This window comes from Lolium rigidum, chromosome 7 (genome assembly GCF_022539505.1).
Source record: "Lolium rigidum isolate FL_2022 chromosome 7, APGP_CSIRO_Lrig_0.1, whole genome shotgun sequence".
Classification (NCBI taxonomy): domain Eukaryota; kingdom Viridiplantae; phylum Streptophyta; class Magnoliopsida; order Poales; family Poaceae; genus Lolium; species Lolium rigidum.
In genome coordinates, this window is record NC_061514.1 from 331,728,273 (window position 1) to 331,746,942 (window position 18,670).

Sequence of the window (18,670 nt, forward strand, 5' to 3'; positions counted from 1 at the left end):
CCTCTTCCCCTTTCTCGCGCTGTTTAAATACGAGCCGAGCCTGATGATACCGCTGGCTCGCTCGCGCGTAACCAATAACCAAAACTAGCAGCAGAATCCCGACCTCCCCGTCGCGGAATCCGCTCGGCGCGGCTGCGCTAATCTGCTCATCTCCCTCCTCCCTCCCCTATTTATCCCGAATCTTCCGCGCTTCTCGTTCCTTCCCCCACCCCTCCTCGGCGGCCTGGGGACGAAGCGGCGGGCAAGAAAGAAACAGGGGAAACAAAGCTCCGGTTCTTCTTCCTCCTGCCGATTCGTTTCCGGATTCCGCCGCGCGCGAGGAGGAGGCCACGTCCCGCCGGCGAATTCCCGTCCCCGCCACCCATTTCCCGAGGGGCTAGATTGATTTTCGTTCAAAGCTCGCGTCTTGGTACGGCCGCTCGCCGGAGGAGCACGTGAGAGGCGGCGGCGGCGGGATGGGGATGGGCGTGCTGGCGTCGCAGCTGGCGCGGCAGCTGGGCGGCGCGCTCTCCACCTCGGACCACGCGTCCGTGGTCTCCATCAACCTCTTCGTGGCGCTGCTCTGCGCCTGCATCGTACTCGGGCACCTCCTCGAGGAGAACCGCTGGCTCAACGAGTCCATCACCGCGCTAATCATCGTAAGCTCTCTCTCTCTTCCCATCAATTCCGCCCCCATCCTCTCGGCTCAATTCTTCCACCCCGGCCCGAACGCCGTCGCTAATCACTAATGCTCTGCCCTTTCTCCTTATTCCTCCTCCTTCAGGGGCTGTGCACCGGCGTGGTCATCCTGCTCACCACCAAGGGGAAGAGCTCCCACGTGCTCGTCTTCAGCGAGGACCTCTTCTTCATATACCTCCTGCCGCCCATCATCTTCAACGCAGGGTAAGACCACCGCAGATTCCTGCCACAAGCTTTTCGTTTTCCGGTGGGGATCTCGCGCGCCTCTGTTTTCGATCTTGTTTTCCTGTTATGGGCCTAGCTGTCCGCCGTACTATCAAAAGAATGACCTCTGCATGTGGTGAGCTTCATTCTTTATTCTACCAGTAGAAATTTATCTATGGCGGAACATGGATTCTTCTCTTCTCACCCATCTGCAAGCAGCAGCAGATGCTTCTGCTGATTGGCAATCTTGAATCTTGCTCCATCCTGGAGCATAATCTACTAGTGTTACTACTTTCACAGGATATGTTTTTACTGCACACTAGTTCTTTATTGGGGCTTAGGGCCCCTCCTTGGTTCATGGCATTTAATATTTTGGTCTGTACAGACATGAGTGCTAGTAATCCCGTTCCATTATGGAATTGACTGTTTCTGAATGAATCTACCTCATGATAGTCTGAACTTTTGTTGAGTATTCAGATCTCTTCTGAATGAATACAGTTCTGAAGGTCCATTTCTCATCAGTTTCCAGGTCAAGAAGAAGCAGTTCTTCCGGAATTTCATGACCATCACATTATTTGGTGCTGTTGGGACAATGATATCATTCTTCACCATATCTCTTGGTATGCTCCTTTTCCCCCCCAAAATAGCGGTTTGCTATCCCCTTGGTGATAATTTGATGAGAGTGTATGAAATAGATTGTTGTCCAATCGGTTACCTTGGAGTTCTCTGACTAACGATACCTGATTACTTTTTTCAGCTGCAATTGCAATATTCAGCAGAATGAATATTGGGACACTGGATGTTGGGGATTTTCTTGGTAAGACGACGCCTTTACCTTTCCACATGATCCTCACCCTCAACCAAACACTATCAGCATATGATCCTCATCCCTTTTTGATATGTCCCATATGCAGCAATTGGAGCTATCTTCTCCGCGACAGATTCTGTCTGCACTTTACAGGTTTGTTAATAAAATGTCCTCACAATCTGTTCTTTCTCTGGATGAATAGCCATGATTCTCTGAGTTAGTAGCTCATGTGACTGAATCCACTATTTACTAATCTTTATCTGAAAAACAGGTTCTCAATCAGGATGAGACACCCTTTTTGTACAGTCTAGTTTTCGGTGAAGGTGTTGTGAACGACGCCACATCAGTTGTGCTTTTCAACGCACTCCAGAACTTTGACCTTAACCACATCGACACAATGGTCATTCTCAAGTTCTTGGGGAACTTCTTGTACTTATTTGTGTCAAGCACCTTCCTCGGAGTATTTGTAAGTTTGTTTTAGGGTCTCACTTTTGCACCCTTCTATTTCACTAAATGGAGCAGTGACCACATGGAATTGACATTCCTTCTGCAATTGTCAGTCTGGATTGCTCAGTGCGTACATAATCAAGAAACTGTACATAGGAAGGTTTGTTCAACCCCCAATTTTTTTATTAAGCCTCCATGTTTATGCTTAATACTGCTAACCTATTTTTTTCGCTGAACTTATGTCAGGCATTCTACTGACCGTGAGGTTGCACTTATGATGCTCATGGCCTACCTCTCATATATGCTAGCTGAGGTGCATGTCTGATTTGATACAACACAAATACTAACATTGTCATTAGCAGTTTGAATGTCTGAACTCACCCTGTTTATTTGATTTTTGCAGCTTCTGGATTTGAGTGGCATCCTCACTGTATTCTTCTGTGGTATTGTCATGTCACATTATACTTGGCATAACGTGACAGAGAGCTCAAGAGTTACTACCAAGTAATTATAGTTTTTAGTCCATGCTATGTTTTACTAGTACTCTATCTTCAGTTCAGTGAAAAACTGCATGCTTACTTTTGCCGACCTTCTCATCTACTTAGGCATGCTTTTGCAACCTTGTCCTTCATCGCCGAGACTTTTCTCTTCCTCTATGTTGGGATGGATGCATTGGATATTGAGAAATGGAAATTCGCCAGTGACAGGTCAGAGATATGTACTTGTCACCTCTAAACTGCATTACCTAATTTCTATTTCATGTCCTTCTTTCCAACAGTAAATCTTACTCTTTCTCACTGCAGCCCTGGCAAGTCCATTGGGGTAAGTTCAATTTTGCTAGGATTGGTTCTGGTTGGAAGAGCTGCTTTTGTTTTCCCGCTCTCGTTCTTATCCAACTTAACAAAGAAGACGCCCGCTGAAAAAATAAGCTGGAGGCAGCAAGTGAGTAATTGTTGCATTGGACCATTTGCCAGTCAAATTGAGTTAACATCTGCTAACTGAATTTCTTTTAATAGGTCGTAATATGGTGGGCTGGGCTAATGAGAGGAGCTGTGTCAATTGCTCTGGCTTACAACAAGGTCGGTTCAAGACCATTTCTGCACACTGTTTCTAGTTATTTCCCCTTGACTATTGATTGGTTCTGGCCGACCGGTGTTTTCAAATAAGCGGCCATAAATAGTATTCTTAAATCCTTAAGACGTCAGTTCTGAAATATCTCTTGTCGATGCAACTAGTCCGTGGAATGTTAGCGTAGTTTGCTTTTACTCAAATTTGTATCAAGTTCAACTCTGCAAGTATGTAGTTTCTTTTCTGCAAGCTTACCCTTTGCATTTGAATTGCAGTTTACCAGAGCTGGTCACACAGAGCTACACGGCAATGCGATAATGATCACCAGCACCATTACCGTCGTTCTGTTTAGCACTATGGTGAGTTATCTCATCTTTTTTTGCAGTACCTACCTTATGCATATCTGAGGTCTTATCATATTCCGAATGTGTCGAACCATCTGACATGTAACATGTTTAACAGCTGTTTGGCATGATGACAAAGCCTCTGATCCGGTTCCTGCTGCCTGCCTCGAGCAGTGCCACATCGGAGCCCTCTTCACCGAAATCCCTGCACTCTCCTCTACTCACAAGCCTGATAGGCTCGGACCTGGAGACGGCTGTCCCCATGGTTAGGCCCTCCAGCCTCCGGATGCTACTGACCAAGCCAACCCACACCGTCCACTACTACTGGCGCAAGTTCGACGATGCACTGATGCGTCCGATGTTCGGAGGGCGCGGTTTCGTGCCCTACACCCCAGGATCACCCACTGATCCGAATGTACCTATCGAGCGGTTAACGTCGATATGAAACGGAGAAGCCATGGCAGCTTCAGAAGACGCTTGAACTGTTACATGAAGAGCAGGAAGGAATACAGCTTCAGAACAAGACGGTTTTCAGCATATATACAGCGTATGGCTGCCTATGAGTGGCTCATTGTTCGGCGATCCAGAAGGTTAAAGAAAGGGGCCTTCTGATCATGGTTCAGATGAACGGTTGGTTACGGCACCAACAGGAAGATGAACCCTGAGTAACGATGATGCGGTCATCGCCTTATCGGTTACCACAAGCCTGTAAATTTTGTAGATTAATAACAAGCCACCTGTACCTTATGATCGCTACTACAGCAAACTGGTCATTCCTTCTCCTTGCTCGGAATCTGACCTCCTGCTTCATCTCCTCCCCCATTTTCTAATGGAGTGGTGTGTATTGTGCCAAGTTTTGTCAAATAAGTGAATATTTTGTAGCCTGATTGGTACAAAGAACTCATGTTGGACAAGTTATCTGTCTTGAACTGAACTGACTATTGTACCATATTGATGTCGCATACAGTTATAATTTGAAAGCTGTGGAAAAATTTGCTATTTCCAAGTTTCAATTGCCTGTTTTATCTGCCACATGATTAGGCTCATTTTCTGCTACTTTTGTAGCAACATACCAGCACTCTGCTACAGTTAGTTATGACACTGCATGTTAGGCTAAACATAGTAGCAAGATTTATTGCCTCTTTCTCTCGTCAGCTCAGTCGTTTGGTTTGTTTCCAAGAATCGCCATGTTTGAGATCCAGTCGCCATACGGGTTTGGTTTGGTTGGATTTGGTCAGTGCTGTGAACATTCAGAAAGCACTTCCATCTCTAACCTTTTTTTTTTTAAAAAAATATCTCTAACCTTTTCTGACAATGGAGAGTGACATTTCCCTACTCCCGGCGACTGGGAGGGAAGCTCACCATTCTTCTTCAGGAATTCAGGACGGGTAGCTCGGTTGCTGCAAGTACAAGTACAATCTCCATCAAGCAAAGAAAATAGAAAGACCATCTTCCTTCCGGCTAGCAGAAGCTCTCCAGAATTCAGGATGTTTCCTTGACAAGTGTCTAGATTAAAACTGTTTCTTCAGAAAGAAATGATTTTTATCCTTGCAGGAAAAAAAGGAAAGGGCTTTACCGTTTTCTTGGAACTCGAAATGGTCTTCTCCTGACAGAGATGCTGGGTAGTATATTATTACCAGTGTGTAGTAGCACAATTTTTCTGCCAGCTGCGTACAGATTACTGCACACCGCACTTTCTTCCTTTGATCCCTTCTCTCCCTGCCAATCTCTATCTGACTGTCTCCCGCATATAAACAAGCGGCAGGATAGCACGGGGGGTTGCGCGATTCACAGAGATTCCGGCATCGACCGGTGCCAATTCCAATCCTCCTTCTTGAAGAAATCCGGCGCGATCTCTTCTGCCAGGCTGCCGTGATCGGAGCCTGAAGCCGAGCGGCGCGCTCGCCGGAGACCGCGATTCTGAAGGGAAATTGGATCGCGGGAGAGTCTTTGGAGCTGATTTGGTTTTTGGGGGCGACGGGACGAGCCAGGCGATGTCGTTCAGGGGCATGCTCCGGGAGATGAAGGGCGAGGTGGGCGCCATCTCCCGGCGCGGCCTCCTCCGGCCCAGGACGCCGTCGGTCCGCCGGGTGGCGGCGGTCGCGCCGGAGGAGGCGACGCGGCAGGGGTGCTGCTGGGCGGAGCTGCCGCCGGAGCTCCTGCGGGAGGTGCTGGCGAGGGTCGAGGAGGCGGAGCCGCGGTGGCCGCGCCGCCGGGACGTGGTGGCGTGCGCCGGGGTCTGCCGGACATGGAGGGGCGTCGTGAAGGAGATTGTGCGCGTCCCGGCGGAGTCAGGGAAGCTCACCTTCCCCATCTCTGTCAAGCAGGTAGCAGCTCCTGGTCATTCTGAATCTCTCTCTGTTTCTGTGATTGGCTTCACCATTCTGCTGTTAATTCTGCAATCCTTCATGACAGCCTAATGTTCATGTTGCTGTTTATTTTGCTCCTAGGATGGTATCACCTAGCCTAGTAATTCAGGAGTAATTTTGTAGGCTGCCGCCGTCACTCTATGGTTTTGTTTGTGAAATAGCTTGATGCAATAGATAGTTTCAATGAGCGGTTGCATCCATTTTCTACCTTAAACTTTTGTGACTTTCTTGATCTCAAGTATTCTGTGGCAATCGTACTGAGCCTTTCTTTGTCTTGATTGGAAGTCCTCAAATAAGATCCAGGTGAAACGAGTTACAGTATTGGGAACCAATTTACTTGGTCATGTATGTTACTTTTCCATTTTGGAAGTCTTAATTAGTTGTGGTTGAGAAAAAAAATCCATATTGGGGAGAAACATGAGAGTCAGATTATTAAGTTGTTCTTCACGGCATGTTTGGTGGGAACTGGAAGAGCTATGTGCAAGCCAGGTGCCAGGGGGGCGTTGCCCCCCACCTGCCCTAGCACCTATGTTTTACTTAATTAACAAGTAACATTTGGATATAGGTTAGAGAAAATAAGGTATTGGACGCTGCAGCTCATGGATCACCGTTGTGGACAGCATAACCTCCTCCTTTTCGGTCATGGCGGTTGCCATAGACGAGGCTTGAATTGTACATGCCGATGGGGTGAAGCGCAAGCGGTAGGTTGCGCGGAATGTTACCAATGAAGCCGTAGACGTGGAAACAACTCTTGTGGCACCGGCCTAGAAAGTGAATGTTCATACTTGTGTCTCTCTCTCTCTGCAACCATCAATTGAGTTATCGTAGCATCAATTTCATATTCCAAGTTTATAAATACGAAGAGACATGGTTGTGAATCATATATACGTAACGGAGTAATGTTGAGGCAAACAGCGTAAAGGTTCTCAAGAAGTAGCAGAGTCAGTTGGTTCTCCAATACTGGCACGTCAGAGTGGATAACCGTTTGCATGTAGGCGTTTGCTGTAGAAGGGGCCTTCAGACTCAGGAACATAGTCTGGCTTGCCCCAGTCGAGGAGCTCCATCAAATAGGAGCCATCCGTGACCATCATCTCCACGAAGCGGGGACTATTTTCCCCATGGCACTACATGGCCAAGTCCTTGCCGTACGCAGTTCTAGTTGCGCTGAAACATCCTCGGCGGCAGCAATATAGGCCTGTAGCGGCTTGCTGCTCCGTTTAAGGAGGTGCGCCACCGCCCGGGCTTGTGCTTCTCCATGAGCCGCAGGTCATGGTCATCGTGGTGGATGTGCTTCTCCATGAGCCGCAGGTCAGGGTTGTCGTGGTGGAATGCACTGCCAGAGCTATGCACAACTGCACAAGTCAGGGAGGGCCACCGCCCCCTCCCACTCCCAGCTCAATTTTTGTTTGCTTAACTAAAATTAATGATTTGGATTTAGATTGGAAAAATAGGGTACTTGGCCCCTGCAGCTTGCCTTTTTTCAAGTCTGTTCTTGTCTACTTCTGCCCCCTGTTGGTGGCTCAATCCGTAGTTGGCTTAGCATGATAATTGCGTCCGAAAATGTTACTTAGTTAGAAGGGTAATTGTAAAGGTTTTGCATGAAACTTCCACCACCATATGTAGTTGCCTATCATTTTTAATAAAATGATATCTAATTTAAGCTCTATAAAGTTTTTAGCTTTTGTTTGTTGATTAGCTTGCTCTGGACTTACTTTTACCTCTCTAACATGTAGCCTGGCCCAAGGGACGCTCCTATGAAATGTTTCATTCGGAGGAACCGGACTACTCAGACATACTACCTGTACATTGGGCTGACTGATGGTGTGTTTTCTGACATAATGCATATGTAGTCTGTATGTGTTTTTCTTTTATGTGAACAATTTTTTTTTTCACAGCACTAACCGATGATGGGAAGTTCCTACTCGCTGCACGCAAAGGCCATAGGCCTACATGTACCGAATATCTGATTTCGCTTGACCGGAGTGATACATCAAGGGGGAGTCACGCCTGTATTGGCAAGTTAAGGTGATCCTTCGACATTGGTACCTGGAAGTTATAATTTGCTCTAGTTTGAGCGAAACACATATGATCAAAACTAAATGTTAAAACAGGGAAACTGATTTATTTCATTCTTCACCCAACAGATCAAACTTCTTGAGAACGAAATTTACTGTCTATGATGCGCATCCACCTCATGCTGCAGCTGGGTTTTCAAACAGATGGTCTGCTGGGAATTATCCAGTTTCCCACGTTCATTATGAATTGAACGTTTTGGGATCTAGGTACGTGTCATCTAATGTGGTAACAATCCATTTCATAAATTTAATGCTCACACACTCATATGTGTTTTGTTAAAAAACACTACTATTTACAGGACAAATCTATTAGCAACCAAAATGTCGAGAAAACCATTGCTAATTCAAATACTGATAACAATCTTACTGTCCATAAATTTGGAAGGAATGGTATTTTCATGATTTCCTTAGGAGACTTCTCTAGTGTGAGTTTTATTTGAAGAAAATAATGATATACATAACACTGGAAATTCAGGTTTAAATTTTATTGTCATGTCTTGGTACTTGGTAGTTGGTAAGCAAAGCTATGTATTCATGAATAATGCAGCAGAAAACGTTTTTATCATTGAAGAAACATCACTAACTATGTTGTGGTATATTTATTTGCTTTAGGGGCCCAAGAAGGATGCGATGTGTTATGCATTCCATCCCTGTATCAGCAATTGAACAAGGCGGAACAGCTCCAACGCAGACTGGATTTCCTTCGAGTAACGACAACTCTTCTGCATCACTCCCATTCTTCAAGTCTAAATCATGTCGAATGGACAGCTTCACCGCTCCACTATCCATTCAAGATCAAGAGGAAAGTAAGCTAGTGCTGAAGAACAAGTCTCCCAGGTGGCATGAACATCTGCAGTGTTGGTGCCTCAACTTCCATGGAAGGGTGACAGTTGCATCAGTGAAGAACTTTCAGCTGGTGGCTACTGATGAGAGTGCTCCAACTAACCAGGAGCATGACAACACCACCCTTCAGTTTGGTAAGATAGGGAAGGACTTGTTCACCATGGACTACCGTTACCCGCTATCGGCATTTCAGGCATTTGCAATCTGCCTGAGCAGCTTCGACACCAAATTAGCATGCGAATGAGACAGAGGTGCTATTCTAAGGTTCCTTTTCTTTAAATATTTACTCCTGCAAATTTAATGATGAATCATATATTAATGGTGCATCTGGTTGTTGATTGAACTGTATCGAGTTGCTTCAAACTGATCTTCAGACATAAGAAAAGTTAGCTTCAATCAAGCATTTCCACTGACTGTTAGGATATTTAAGCACCAGATTGGTGTCACCTACCTAACGAATACAGGATATTAAACCTGACGTGTAAGTACCATTTTACCTGCAGGTGTCGAACAACCAGTAGAATGTTGAAGCAAGTGGCTGGACTAATCCGAAATTCCGTTCTAGATACCAAAGTGCCGAGAGTAGGAATTGGAAAGTGTGATACATTTGTTAAATGACATCATAATGTAGATAGAAATCTAGCTGGGTGTGGCTTATCCTTTATTTTTTTGTCGCCAATAAGTCCCATTCTTTACCCTGGTTCTATGTAATTTGGAAATACACATCGGAAGAGAGGCCATGCTTTAGACACAATTTCTATCTGGTATGCTGTATATTGAAGATTATGTTATTATGTGTTTTCTGTTTGTGGTTATCGTGGCTCTCGTTGAGTTCTTGTTAAAGAAAGAGCTTCTAACGTTTATGGCTTTCTGGAATAAAATTTTGGCTGTAAGGTTAGAGAGTTTTATCAGGCATGGGATGCGAATCAGTTAACTGTAAATCTAGTGACGGTAATTGCATATTTAGTTGAGCTGGATGGCAGCAAAACTGGGCACTGAGCTAGCATGACTCATGACCTTCAAACGTCAGTTGACAAAATTGCATTAGCCGTAACAATATTGTCCTCATTTCTTATGGAGACACGGGTCTCGTACTGGGACAATATAATCATAAGTTCATGATACAGCCTCCAAATACAGCGCCGGAAAATTATAAACTTCATGTACAGTTCAACTCTGATCCACTAATAATTGGATCATCTCATCTCATCTCATCTCATCTCAGCTAATCAAACACTACCAGTAGAGAAATCTAGTAGTGGTCCAAGGAGAGATGGATTGAGGCGTATAGAGTACAAACGCATGATCAGTAAGGTATTCAATTTAAATCAAGTGTCAAACTGCTTGCGCCTCCCAGGCCTTGGCGCTGCCGGAGACGGCGGCGGCCATCTGGCGCTCCTCGTCGTCTTCGTCCCACTCGCCGCAGACGACGCTGCGCACGAACTCGGTGAATTGCGGCCAGTGCTCCGGTGAGAAGAACTGCGCCCCCATCCGCTGGTACGTGAAGTGCGACGGCCGCATCCGCTCCGTGGTGAGGATGTTGCTCCTGATCCTGGAGAAGCTGCTGGTGTGCGTCATCACCAGCGACGCGTTCTCGCCGGCGATCCGGGCGCCGTGTCGTCGGCACGCGTTCTTGATCTGCACCAGCAGCTGGTCCGGGCTGGACCCCGTGCTCCGGTGCTGCTTGTTCATGCACACGTCCATGCCGGGCACCACCATGGTGCAGCCGTGGCTGGCGAACACCTTGGCCACGGGGCTGTACCCGTTCTTCTTGTTGCTCTTGTAGAACCCCGCCACCGCCTCCGCTGGCCGCGACTTGGCGCCGTGAAACCAGTGCATGAACGGCACCTTGGCCGACAGCTCCACGGGCTTGTTGCCGAAGACGCGGCTGGCCATGCCCAGCACGCGGTCGCCGTGGCTCAGCAGCTTCCCGGCGTACCAGGAGAGGAAGAAGTCGCCGTAGGGGCTCTGCCACGACCCTCCCTGGTCCCGGAAGAAGTCGCACGAGTCCGGCGACTCGTGGTACCGCGGCGTGTCGTGCGGGCCGGAGAGCCCCCACAGCGGCTGGCCGAACGCCTCCGCGTGCTGCCTCAGCTGGGCCAGCATGTACTTGTCGTAGCACTGGAACTCGCCGACGCCGATGAACTTGGTCGCGTCGCTCCCCGGAGGGTACGACGGGTACCGGAGCTCGCCGTTCGGCCCCAGCCCCACAGTCACGTCCTGATTAGGTTAGCGATCAAGGTCGAACGTGGATTATAAATTAAAAAAAATGGAGAAATGGAATATGGCGATGGCACATTGGTGAATTACGTACGGTGATGGTGGATTCGAAGAGGTCCTCGAAGGCGTTGGCGAAGCTGCGGAAGAAGGCCTCGTAGCGCTGGAGCGGTGACAAGCCGCCGAGCACGGGGAGCTCGTCGACGGCGAAGGAGAGGCAGTCCTCGTGGCGATCACCGTTGCGGTCGGTGAATAGGATGTCCCGGTCGGTGGCGGCGGCGGAGCCGACCCAGGCCGGGAGCTTCGGGACGTTGCCGCCGGGTGAGCCGTGGATGCGGAGGGAGACGCGGAGGCTGAGGCCCTCGGCGCGCGCCATGTCGGCCACGGCACGGTACCCGGCCCACGAGAAGCGGTCCGGCGACTCCGGCTGCACCACGGACCAGAACACCTGCAGCTCCACGCCGTCGGCGCCGAGGAGCTTTACGGCGCGTATCCCGGCCTCGATGCCCCGGGCGCTGTTCACCGCCGCGCCGTCCGTTACCGAGTTGATCGGCAGGCCCACGAAGAGCCGCACCGTGCCGACGTCCTCCACCTGGCAATGCACGCGTTTGAACTGTCAGATTAGCGCCTTAATTGGAGCTAATTAATGTAGTACGATTTTCGCTGCGTAATTAAGTACATACGCCGCGGGAGTTCTTGCTGCCGCCGTGGTCGACGGCGCCGGCGGCCTGGCCGAGGAAGCGGCCGAGCCCGGCGACGCTCAGGACGTCCCTCGCGCTGCCGCTGCGCCGCGCGCGTCCGAATTCCACCCTGCCCGGCGCCGCGTCTCCGGCCCCTCGCAAGCGCCTCTTGGAGGGCGACGCCGTGGCGGCGTGCTGTGTTAGCAGGGAATCCATGGCCTTTTCTTGAGCCTGGTAGGGAAGGAGAAGAAGAGTCTCAAGATCGGGGACGTGATTGCGCGGCGCGCTTTGCTTCGGCGTGTGAAGCTTAGCATCCGTGGGTTGCTTCCGGCGTGGTAGTATTTATAGGAGGGTTGCTGGCGGGAACGGGCAAAGGAGCGAAACGCGCGGAGGGGCGAACAAGAACGTGGGGGGCCATGGAAGACCCAACTTCAGAAAATTTAGGGAATTTAGTTCTACTATTATTAGTCAGTGCCCCTAATCCATAACACCCACCTTCTACAAAATTTGAAAGAAGAATGTACAAATGATTATAGGATTTCATATATTCATTAATAAAGATGTCATTACCCGTTCCGATAAATGGATTTGGCGATGCACAATAATTTCAATCACGAAACACGTGCACTACCAATGCAACAATGAAAAAATCCCCCTCACTCTTGCTGGCGGCCACCCCATCCTCCACACTCCCCCAGTCGCCGCGACCGGCAAAGGTTCGTCCTTCTCCACGTCATGGAGGGCGGGTCAGGGCCTTCCCCCTCCCTGGCGGCGGTGCACCTCGGGCGGTTGTAGTCTGGCGTTGTCGTCCCGCGCTGGCGTGGCCCAACTACAGGGGCGGCTACGCCCTGGTCTAGGCGCCCGGCCCCAGATGAGCTCTACAGCGGCGGGGCTCCCTGGTTGTGGAGGCGATGACTTGGCGGGCTCCTAGGATGACGGCACTGCTGCCAGCCTATTGTAGCAGGGTAGCCAGATCTTCACAGGCACATTTGGGTCCGACTAGGCTTAATGGGGACTGGTGTGCTCCCGCCGCTTTGTCCGATCAGTGACTGCCCACCGGCGGTGGAGGTGGGTTCATCTCGCATGGTTGTGAGGTTGCTGTTCCTCAACATGACGATGTCGTGTGCCTTTGTTGTCCAGGACACATGCCAACGTCTCAAAGCGACTGATGATGAAGACTACAAGATCGTGTTTGCGTATGCTGGTGGGTGGCGAAGATGGGTGGTGGTGCTCCCTTGTACCAGGTTTTTTGTTTGGACGTGGGCAGGAGAAATCCCTGTCATATTATTTGGCCCTGATGTGGTGCCGCCTTCCAGTGGAATCATTCCTTCCTGGAGGGCGTCATGGGAGTCCCCTATCCATTGCACTCTACATATCGGGGGAAACCCTAAGACCGGTTAAGTCCATGCAACAACGCCATGTTTACGGTGTTTCCCTTCTTGAAGGTGATGCTTAGTACGGGGCACTTCTGAGTGCTTGGAGTGTGGTGGGCCAAATACGGAGGGTGCATTGGTTGCGGGGCATCATTGTTTTGTCGCTTCGCCATTGCCTTCATTTCCTTTTTCTTTTGGGCATGTTTATGTTGTTGTGCCAACATTTTTTGGTTTCAAACTCGTGTATCGGTGTGGTTGCTATATTAATATAGCAGGGCGAAAGCGTGTTTCAAGGAATAATTTCAGTCACCTTTCTTTTTCTAACCGCTATTGAACCGTTGGTCGAACTAGGTTTCACGGTGCTATAGAAGATAATGTTGGGAGAATTCATGAAGTTTTGAACCAACAAAAGTCATCTCATCGGCGAAGCCATTCATCTTGGTGAAGTGCGCATTATGTAGTGGCTGACCACGGGGGGGGGGTGGCTAGAGGCAACGCTCCAAGTTACCCAAAGCCACAACGACAACGGCATGACATAGAGAGACACGGTATTACCCAGGTTCAGGGCCCTCGTAGAGAGGTAAAACCCCGACATCATGCTTGTGTAGTATTGATGTCTCTCCAAGAGAGTATGGTGTTTATAAGGTGCTGGCTTGGAGAACTAGCCTAGATCTCGATCTGATCTCTCTAGGTTGAGGAAGAGGCGATTAGAAAGGTATCTACCAAGGTGAGGAGAAGATCCCTTATATTGGGCAGCTGCCCCTCCTTTAATACATGCACTAGCCCTCCTCCCCACATAAATTTGGGGGAGGGGCAACCACAGATGTGCGGAAGGAGGAGGACAACTGTCCCTAACTACACACACATGTAGATCAAGTCTACGCCCTGGAAGGGCTCCGGTCCATGGTATTGGTTGTGGACGATATCGACACCACCTGATGTACTGCACTGTCCATGGACAATCTTTGAGGAAAGGAGGCAACGGCCATCCTACTTTATGCAGGCGGTGTAAGAGCTTCTTCTGTCTTCTAGGGTGCGTCATGGCTTGTGTCACCCCCTTTAGCTTCACCCCTATGCAGTTCGCCCTATGGAGGGGTCTTGTGCCACGTCTTGTGGCGCCTGGTGTGCATCTCTCGCAAAGGGGTACCTCGCGAGGAGTTGTTGCCCTCATCGCGGCGCTAAGTCCCGGCGTCCTCGTGAGGGGATTCACTCTTGCGAAGCCGCTGGTCCTCGTGGAGGGGTTGCACTTCCTCAACTTGTAGATGGGACGCCGCACGGACCCAATAACAGGTGGACCGTGGTACCCCTAGTGCCACTACACCGACAGTATTCCCGGGGGGCTTGGCCCGCTCGGGCCCAGCGCGGAGGGAAAGGGACCCTAAACGTTGAGGGTCCAGCGGTGGCGGAGCGTGCAGTTGTTGTCGCACGTCTTCAATCTTGCATGCGGAGGCCAAATGGCATTCGATTGAGAGTCCTTGGATTCGCCTCGAGTGGGAAACCATCACATCCCATCGGTGCTCTTGGAATTATTCTCGCACTCTTAAATGTTGTAGGGAGAGGGGGTTTCCTTTCGCCTCGCCTCCTCCGTCGGCATTGTCTCTGCAGTTCCACTCCGCCTTCTCATCCTCTTCCCCGCTGTTCTCCATCCTCCGCGTCCATGGTGCCCAAGAGGTAGCAATCTTGTAGTCCAACTCTGGGGTTTGCTACCGGCACCGCCAGCTCCTCAGCGATGCCTGCGAACCGATGACGCCGCCACCCCCGGGAGCAAGCAAAAACCCCGGACGGTGTCGCTTACACCCTCCGAAGAAGCCTTAGCGGTGACGTGTTGCATCTTGGAGGCGTTGGAGGGGCTTCCGCAACCGTCGGCGCTGGCCCTGGCGACGGTTCCCTTGAGTGCATTGCATCCTTACCGCCATCGGTGGAGGGCAAGGGGGTACGGTTCGGTGGTGCCCACCTAGAGGCGAGCGAGGGAAGCGGTCTCCAAGCGATGGAGCTCACTGTTGGTGCGTCTGGTGGGACGACCATTGACGCAAAGCCGCCCGTGGCGGTTTCCTAGATGTCCGGGTCGGCGTGGTTCCCCGCTGCCCACGAGTTCATCTTTGCCGCTGCCTTCTCCTGGTACAACCCGGGCTACGCCCAAGCTAGATGACTTGGAGGGTGGAGACCACCCGCAACAGTGACAACGACATGAAGCTATACAAGGCGGGCGACTGGAAGGAGTTCACCACCCACTACAAGGTTGAGTGGGGTTCCTCCTAGTGCACCACCACAGGGAGGATAGTTTCCAGTTCACCGGCAAGAACTTCGACGGCATGTGATGTCGTGTCTGCTATGGACCAGCGGACGCGTGGACCTCAACGCTCCCTTCCTCCTCGACACAGCCGGCCCTTGAAGTTGGGGGGGCTTTTGATTTCTATCCTCTGTATGTAATCTCCGCGACTGTTCAGACCGTGCTAGTGTGGGTACTCTAGCTTGTGATGAACTTGCCGCCATTTTGCATGTATTCGTTTCTTGCTATGATTTCTTGTGTTGTCTGTGGCCGCGAGTTGTCGGAGAGGCTTGCGGAGGTGGAGGTCTGAGCTCGCGGAGGAGGCATAGTCGTTTGAGGCACCTTCCCAGGGTGTACTCATGAGTCGCCCGAAGCGGATAGCAGTGCCCGACCTAGCGATGCGGACGACCGTCGAACGTGAAGTCGCCATGCTGCAGGAGCACCCCGCGTGAGGCGGGTCTTAACAACGGGGAGCGCCGGTGCCAACCTCGAAGGGGCTTGCCCTGCGGGTCCCAGCGCGAAGGCTTCTTCGCCGGAAGAACAATAATTGCTTCAGAGGGACTTTCTCGCGGAGAGACTTCCTCATAGAAAGAGAGAATTAGTTATCGTGGAGAGACTTCCTCATAGAAGACTTCCTCGCAGAGAGGAAATTAGTTCTCATGAAGACACTTCCTCGTATAAACAGGGGATACTCCCGAGAAGGGACTTCCCTGCGGAGAGAGGATTAGTTCTCATAAAGAGACTTCCTCGTAGAAAGAGGGTATTGTTCCCGAGAAGGGACTTCCTCGCAGAGAGGGAATTAGTTCTCATGAAGAGACTTCCTAGTAGAAAGAGGGAATAGTTCCCGAGAAAGACTTCCTCATGGAGAAGGAATTAGTTCTCATGAAGAGTCTTCCTCGTAGAAAGAGGGAATAGTTCCCGAGAAGGGACTTCCTCGCGGAGAGGGGATTAGTTCTCATAAAGAACTTCTTCGTAGAAAGAGGGAACAGTTCCCGAGAAGGAACTTCCTCGTAGAGAGGGGATTAGTTCCCATAAGTGACTTCCTCATAGAAAGAGGGCATAGTTCCCTAGAAGGGAGTTCCTCGCGGAGAGGGAATTAGTTCTCATGAAGAGACTTCCTCGTAGAAACAGGGAATAGTTACCGAGAAGGGACTTCCTCACGGAGAGGGAATTAGTTCTCATGAAGAGACTTCCTCGCAGAAAGAGGGAACAGTTCCTGAGAAGGACTTCCACGCGGAGAGGGGATTAGTTCTCATGAAGAGGCTTCCTCGTAGAAAGAGGGAATAGCCAACGTTAAATTGTAGCGCCACCTCGGAGAGGCTTGCCATTTGGCGTTACCGATGGCGCCACCTCGGAGAGGGCTTGCCTATGGCATTATCCCGCGTGGGGCTTCCTCTGGAGACAAAAGTCTTGTGAGGGAATTATATCGGCGGCGCCACCTCGTAGAGGCTTTCCTATGGCATTCTTCCCGCGCGGGGTTTCCTCTTGAGGTGATCAGCCACGGAGGGAAATGTACCGGTGGTGCCACTCGAAGAGGCTTGCCTATGGCGTTACCGACAACGACACCTTCTGGAGCTTCCTCGGGAGACGAGAGTCTTGTGAGGGGATTGAATTCGCGGAGCACTGGGATTTGCCGTGACGCAGGACTCATGCATGTCGCGGAACCGTGCCGGGCGTGCCTTCCTAGCGGGCCCTGCCTTCGCGAGGTGCACGCGTGGAGTGGTGTCGAGAGGGGGAGCTCGGTGTTGGGGTTTAACGACAACGCTTCTTCGGGGAAGACTTGCCGGGGGGTACCCGTCCGTGAAGCGCTCTTTCCCTATTTTGAGACCTCTCCCACCTCCTTCCTAGATCTTGATCGGATCTCCCTAGGTTGAAGAAAAGGGGATCAGAAAGGTATCTGCCAAGGAGCCGGGGGAAGATCCTTCTACTGGGCAGCTCCCCATCTTTTTATAGATGCACTGGCCCTCCTCCCCATGGAAATTTGGGGGAGGGGCAACCATAGATGTTCAGAAAGAGGAGGACAAATGTCCCTACCTACACACATGTAGACCAAGTCTATGCCCTGAAAGGGCTCCAGTTCACGGGAGTGGTTGTGGACGATGTCGATACCACATGCTGTACTGCACCGTCCATAGACAGTCTTTAAGGAAAGGACCTAACGGCCACCCCACTTTATGCAGGCTGTGTCAGAGCTTCTCATGTCTTCTAGGGTGCATCATGGCTTGCGTCATCCCCTTTAGCTTCATCCCTATTCAGTTCGCCATGTGGAGGTGTCTTCTGCCGGCGCCTGGTGCGCATCTCTCGCAAAGGGGTACCTCGCGAGGAGTTGTTGCCCTCATGGCAGTGCTAAGTCTCGTCGTCCTCGTAAGGGTGTCTCGCGAGTTGATTCACTCTCGCAAAGCCGCTGGTCCTCCTCGGGCCCAGCAAGAAGGGAAAGGGACCCTGAACGTTGAGGGTCTAGCGGTGGCGGAGCGTGCAGTTGCTATCACGTGTCTTCCATCTTTCATGCGGAGGCCAAACGACATTCGATTGAGAGTCCTTGGATTCGTCTCGAGTGGAAAACCGTAACGTCCCATCGGTGCTCTCGGAATCGTTCCCGCGCTCTTAAAGGTTGTAGGGAGCGGGGGTTTTCCTTTCTCCTCGCCTCCTCCATTGCCATTGACTTTCCACTCCGCCTTCTCGTCCTCTCAGTGGCGGAGCTACAATATTTGGGACCATGGTACCTGGAGGGTGCATCAAGGAATAAAATATATTTTTAGAGGGTGCATACATGGTGGAAAAATAACATTTTACAAATAAATTAGTTTTTATCTGGGGTCCCGGGCACCTGGCTAGCTAGTTGTAGCTCCGCCGCTGCGTCCTCTTCAGGCCGCCAGCTCCTCTGCGACGCCTTTTCATAGATTTTTTTACATGCTCGCGATAGATCTTGATGACACGACTTCTGACATCAATTTCTAGATAGAGATGCACCACCTTCTTTGTATATTTGTCCTTCAACTGCGATATATGGTTGCTGGTGGCATCATAGTTGTGTCATGGATGTATCCTTCTAGTTTTACTGTCACTGGATTCTAACCAAGGGCAGAACTAGAGTTTGAGGAGGCAGGAACGATTGATATCTGGATGCAATCTCAATGGATAGTAGGGTCTAATACGATGTCTATTTAGAGATTGTTTGACATGTATTCACCCTTGGAGGTCTCATGTCTTGTATCTGTGTATATTGTGAAGTCAATTACAAGTTATACTTTAGTTAACTCGATTGGATCTCCAAGTCTATATATTCTATTTAAAC

General features: G+C 50.3%; 3 protein-coding genes across 3 annotated transcripts; 2 read left to right on the forward strand and 1 right to left on the reverse strand.

The window, feature by feature from the left end:
• Positions 1–454: 454 nt before the first annotated feature.
• Positions 455–4,305, forward strand: LOC124669207 (sodium/hydrogen exchanger 2-like; the record flags this gene model as incomplete). The annotated part of the gene is given in 14 exon segments (XM_047205873.1): positions 455–638; positions 764–882; positions 1,405–1,502; positions 1,640–1,699; positions 1,797–1,843; positions 1,962–2,156; positions 2,251–2,297; positions 2,384–2,450; positions 2,541–2,641; positions 2,743–2,844; positions 2,941–3,079; positions 3,154–3,216; positions 3,481–3,564; positions 3,668–4,305. Coding segments are annotated over 14 exon segments (1,632 nt in total). The 3' UTR covers positions 3,995–4,305.
• Positions 4,306–5,470: 1,165 nt separating this feature from the next.
• On the forward strand, positions 5,471–9,558 carry LOC124669208 (tubby-like F-box protein 11). Its single transcript, XM_047205874.1, has 6 exons — positions 5,471–5,876; positions 7,652–7,739; positions 7,814–7,943; positions 8,063–8,200; positions 8,606–9,087; positions 9,340–9,558. Exons 1-5 carry the CDS (start codon positions 5,544–5,546, stop codon positions 9,078–9,080), a joined length of 1,164 nt encoding a protein of 387 aa, XP_047061830.1. The 5' UTR covers positions 5,471–5,543; the 3' UTR covers positions 9,081–9,087; positions 9,340–9,558.
• Positions 9,559–10,171: 613 nt separating this feature from the next.
• On the reverse strand, positions 10,172–11,949 carry LOC124670702 (inactive beta-amylase 9-like). The gene is made up of 3 exons (XM_047207177.1): positions 11,737–11,949; positions 11,151–11,645; positions 10,172–11,056 (listed from the first exon to the last, which is right to left on the reverse strand). Exons 1-3 carry the CDS (start codon positions 11,947–11,949, stop codon positions 10,172–10,174), a joined length of 1,593 nt encoding a protein of 530 aa, XP_047063133.1.
• Between the last annotated feature and the right edge of the window lie 6,721 nt (positions 11,950–18,670).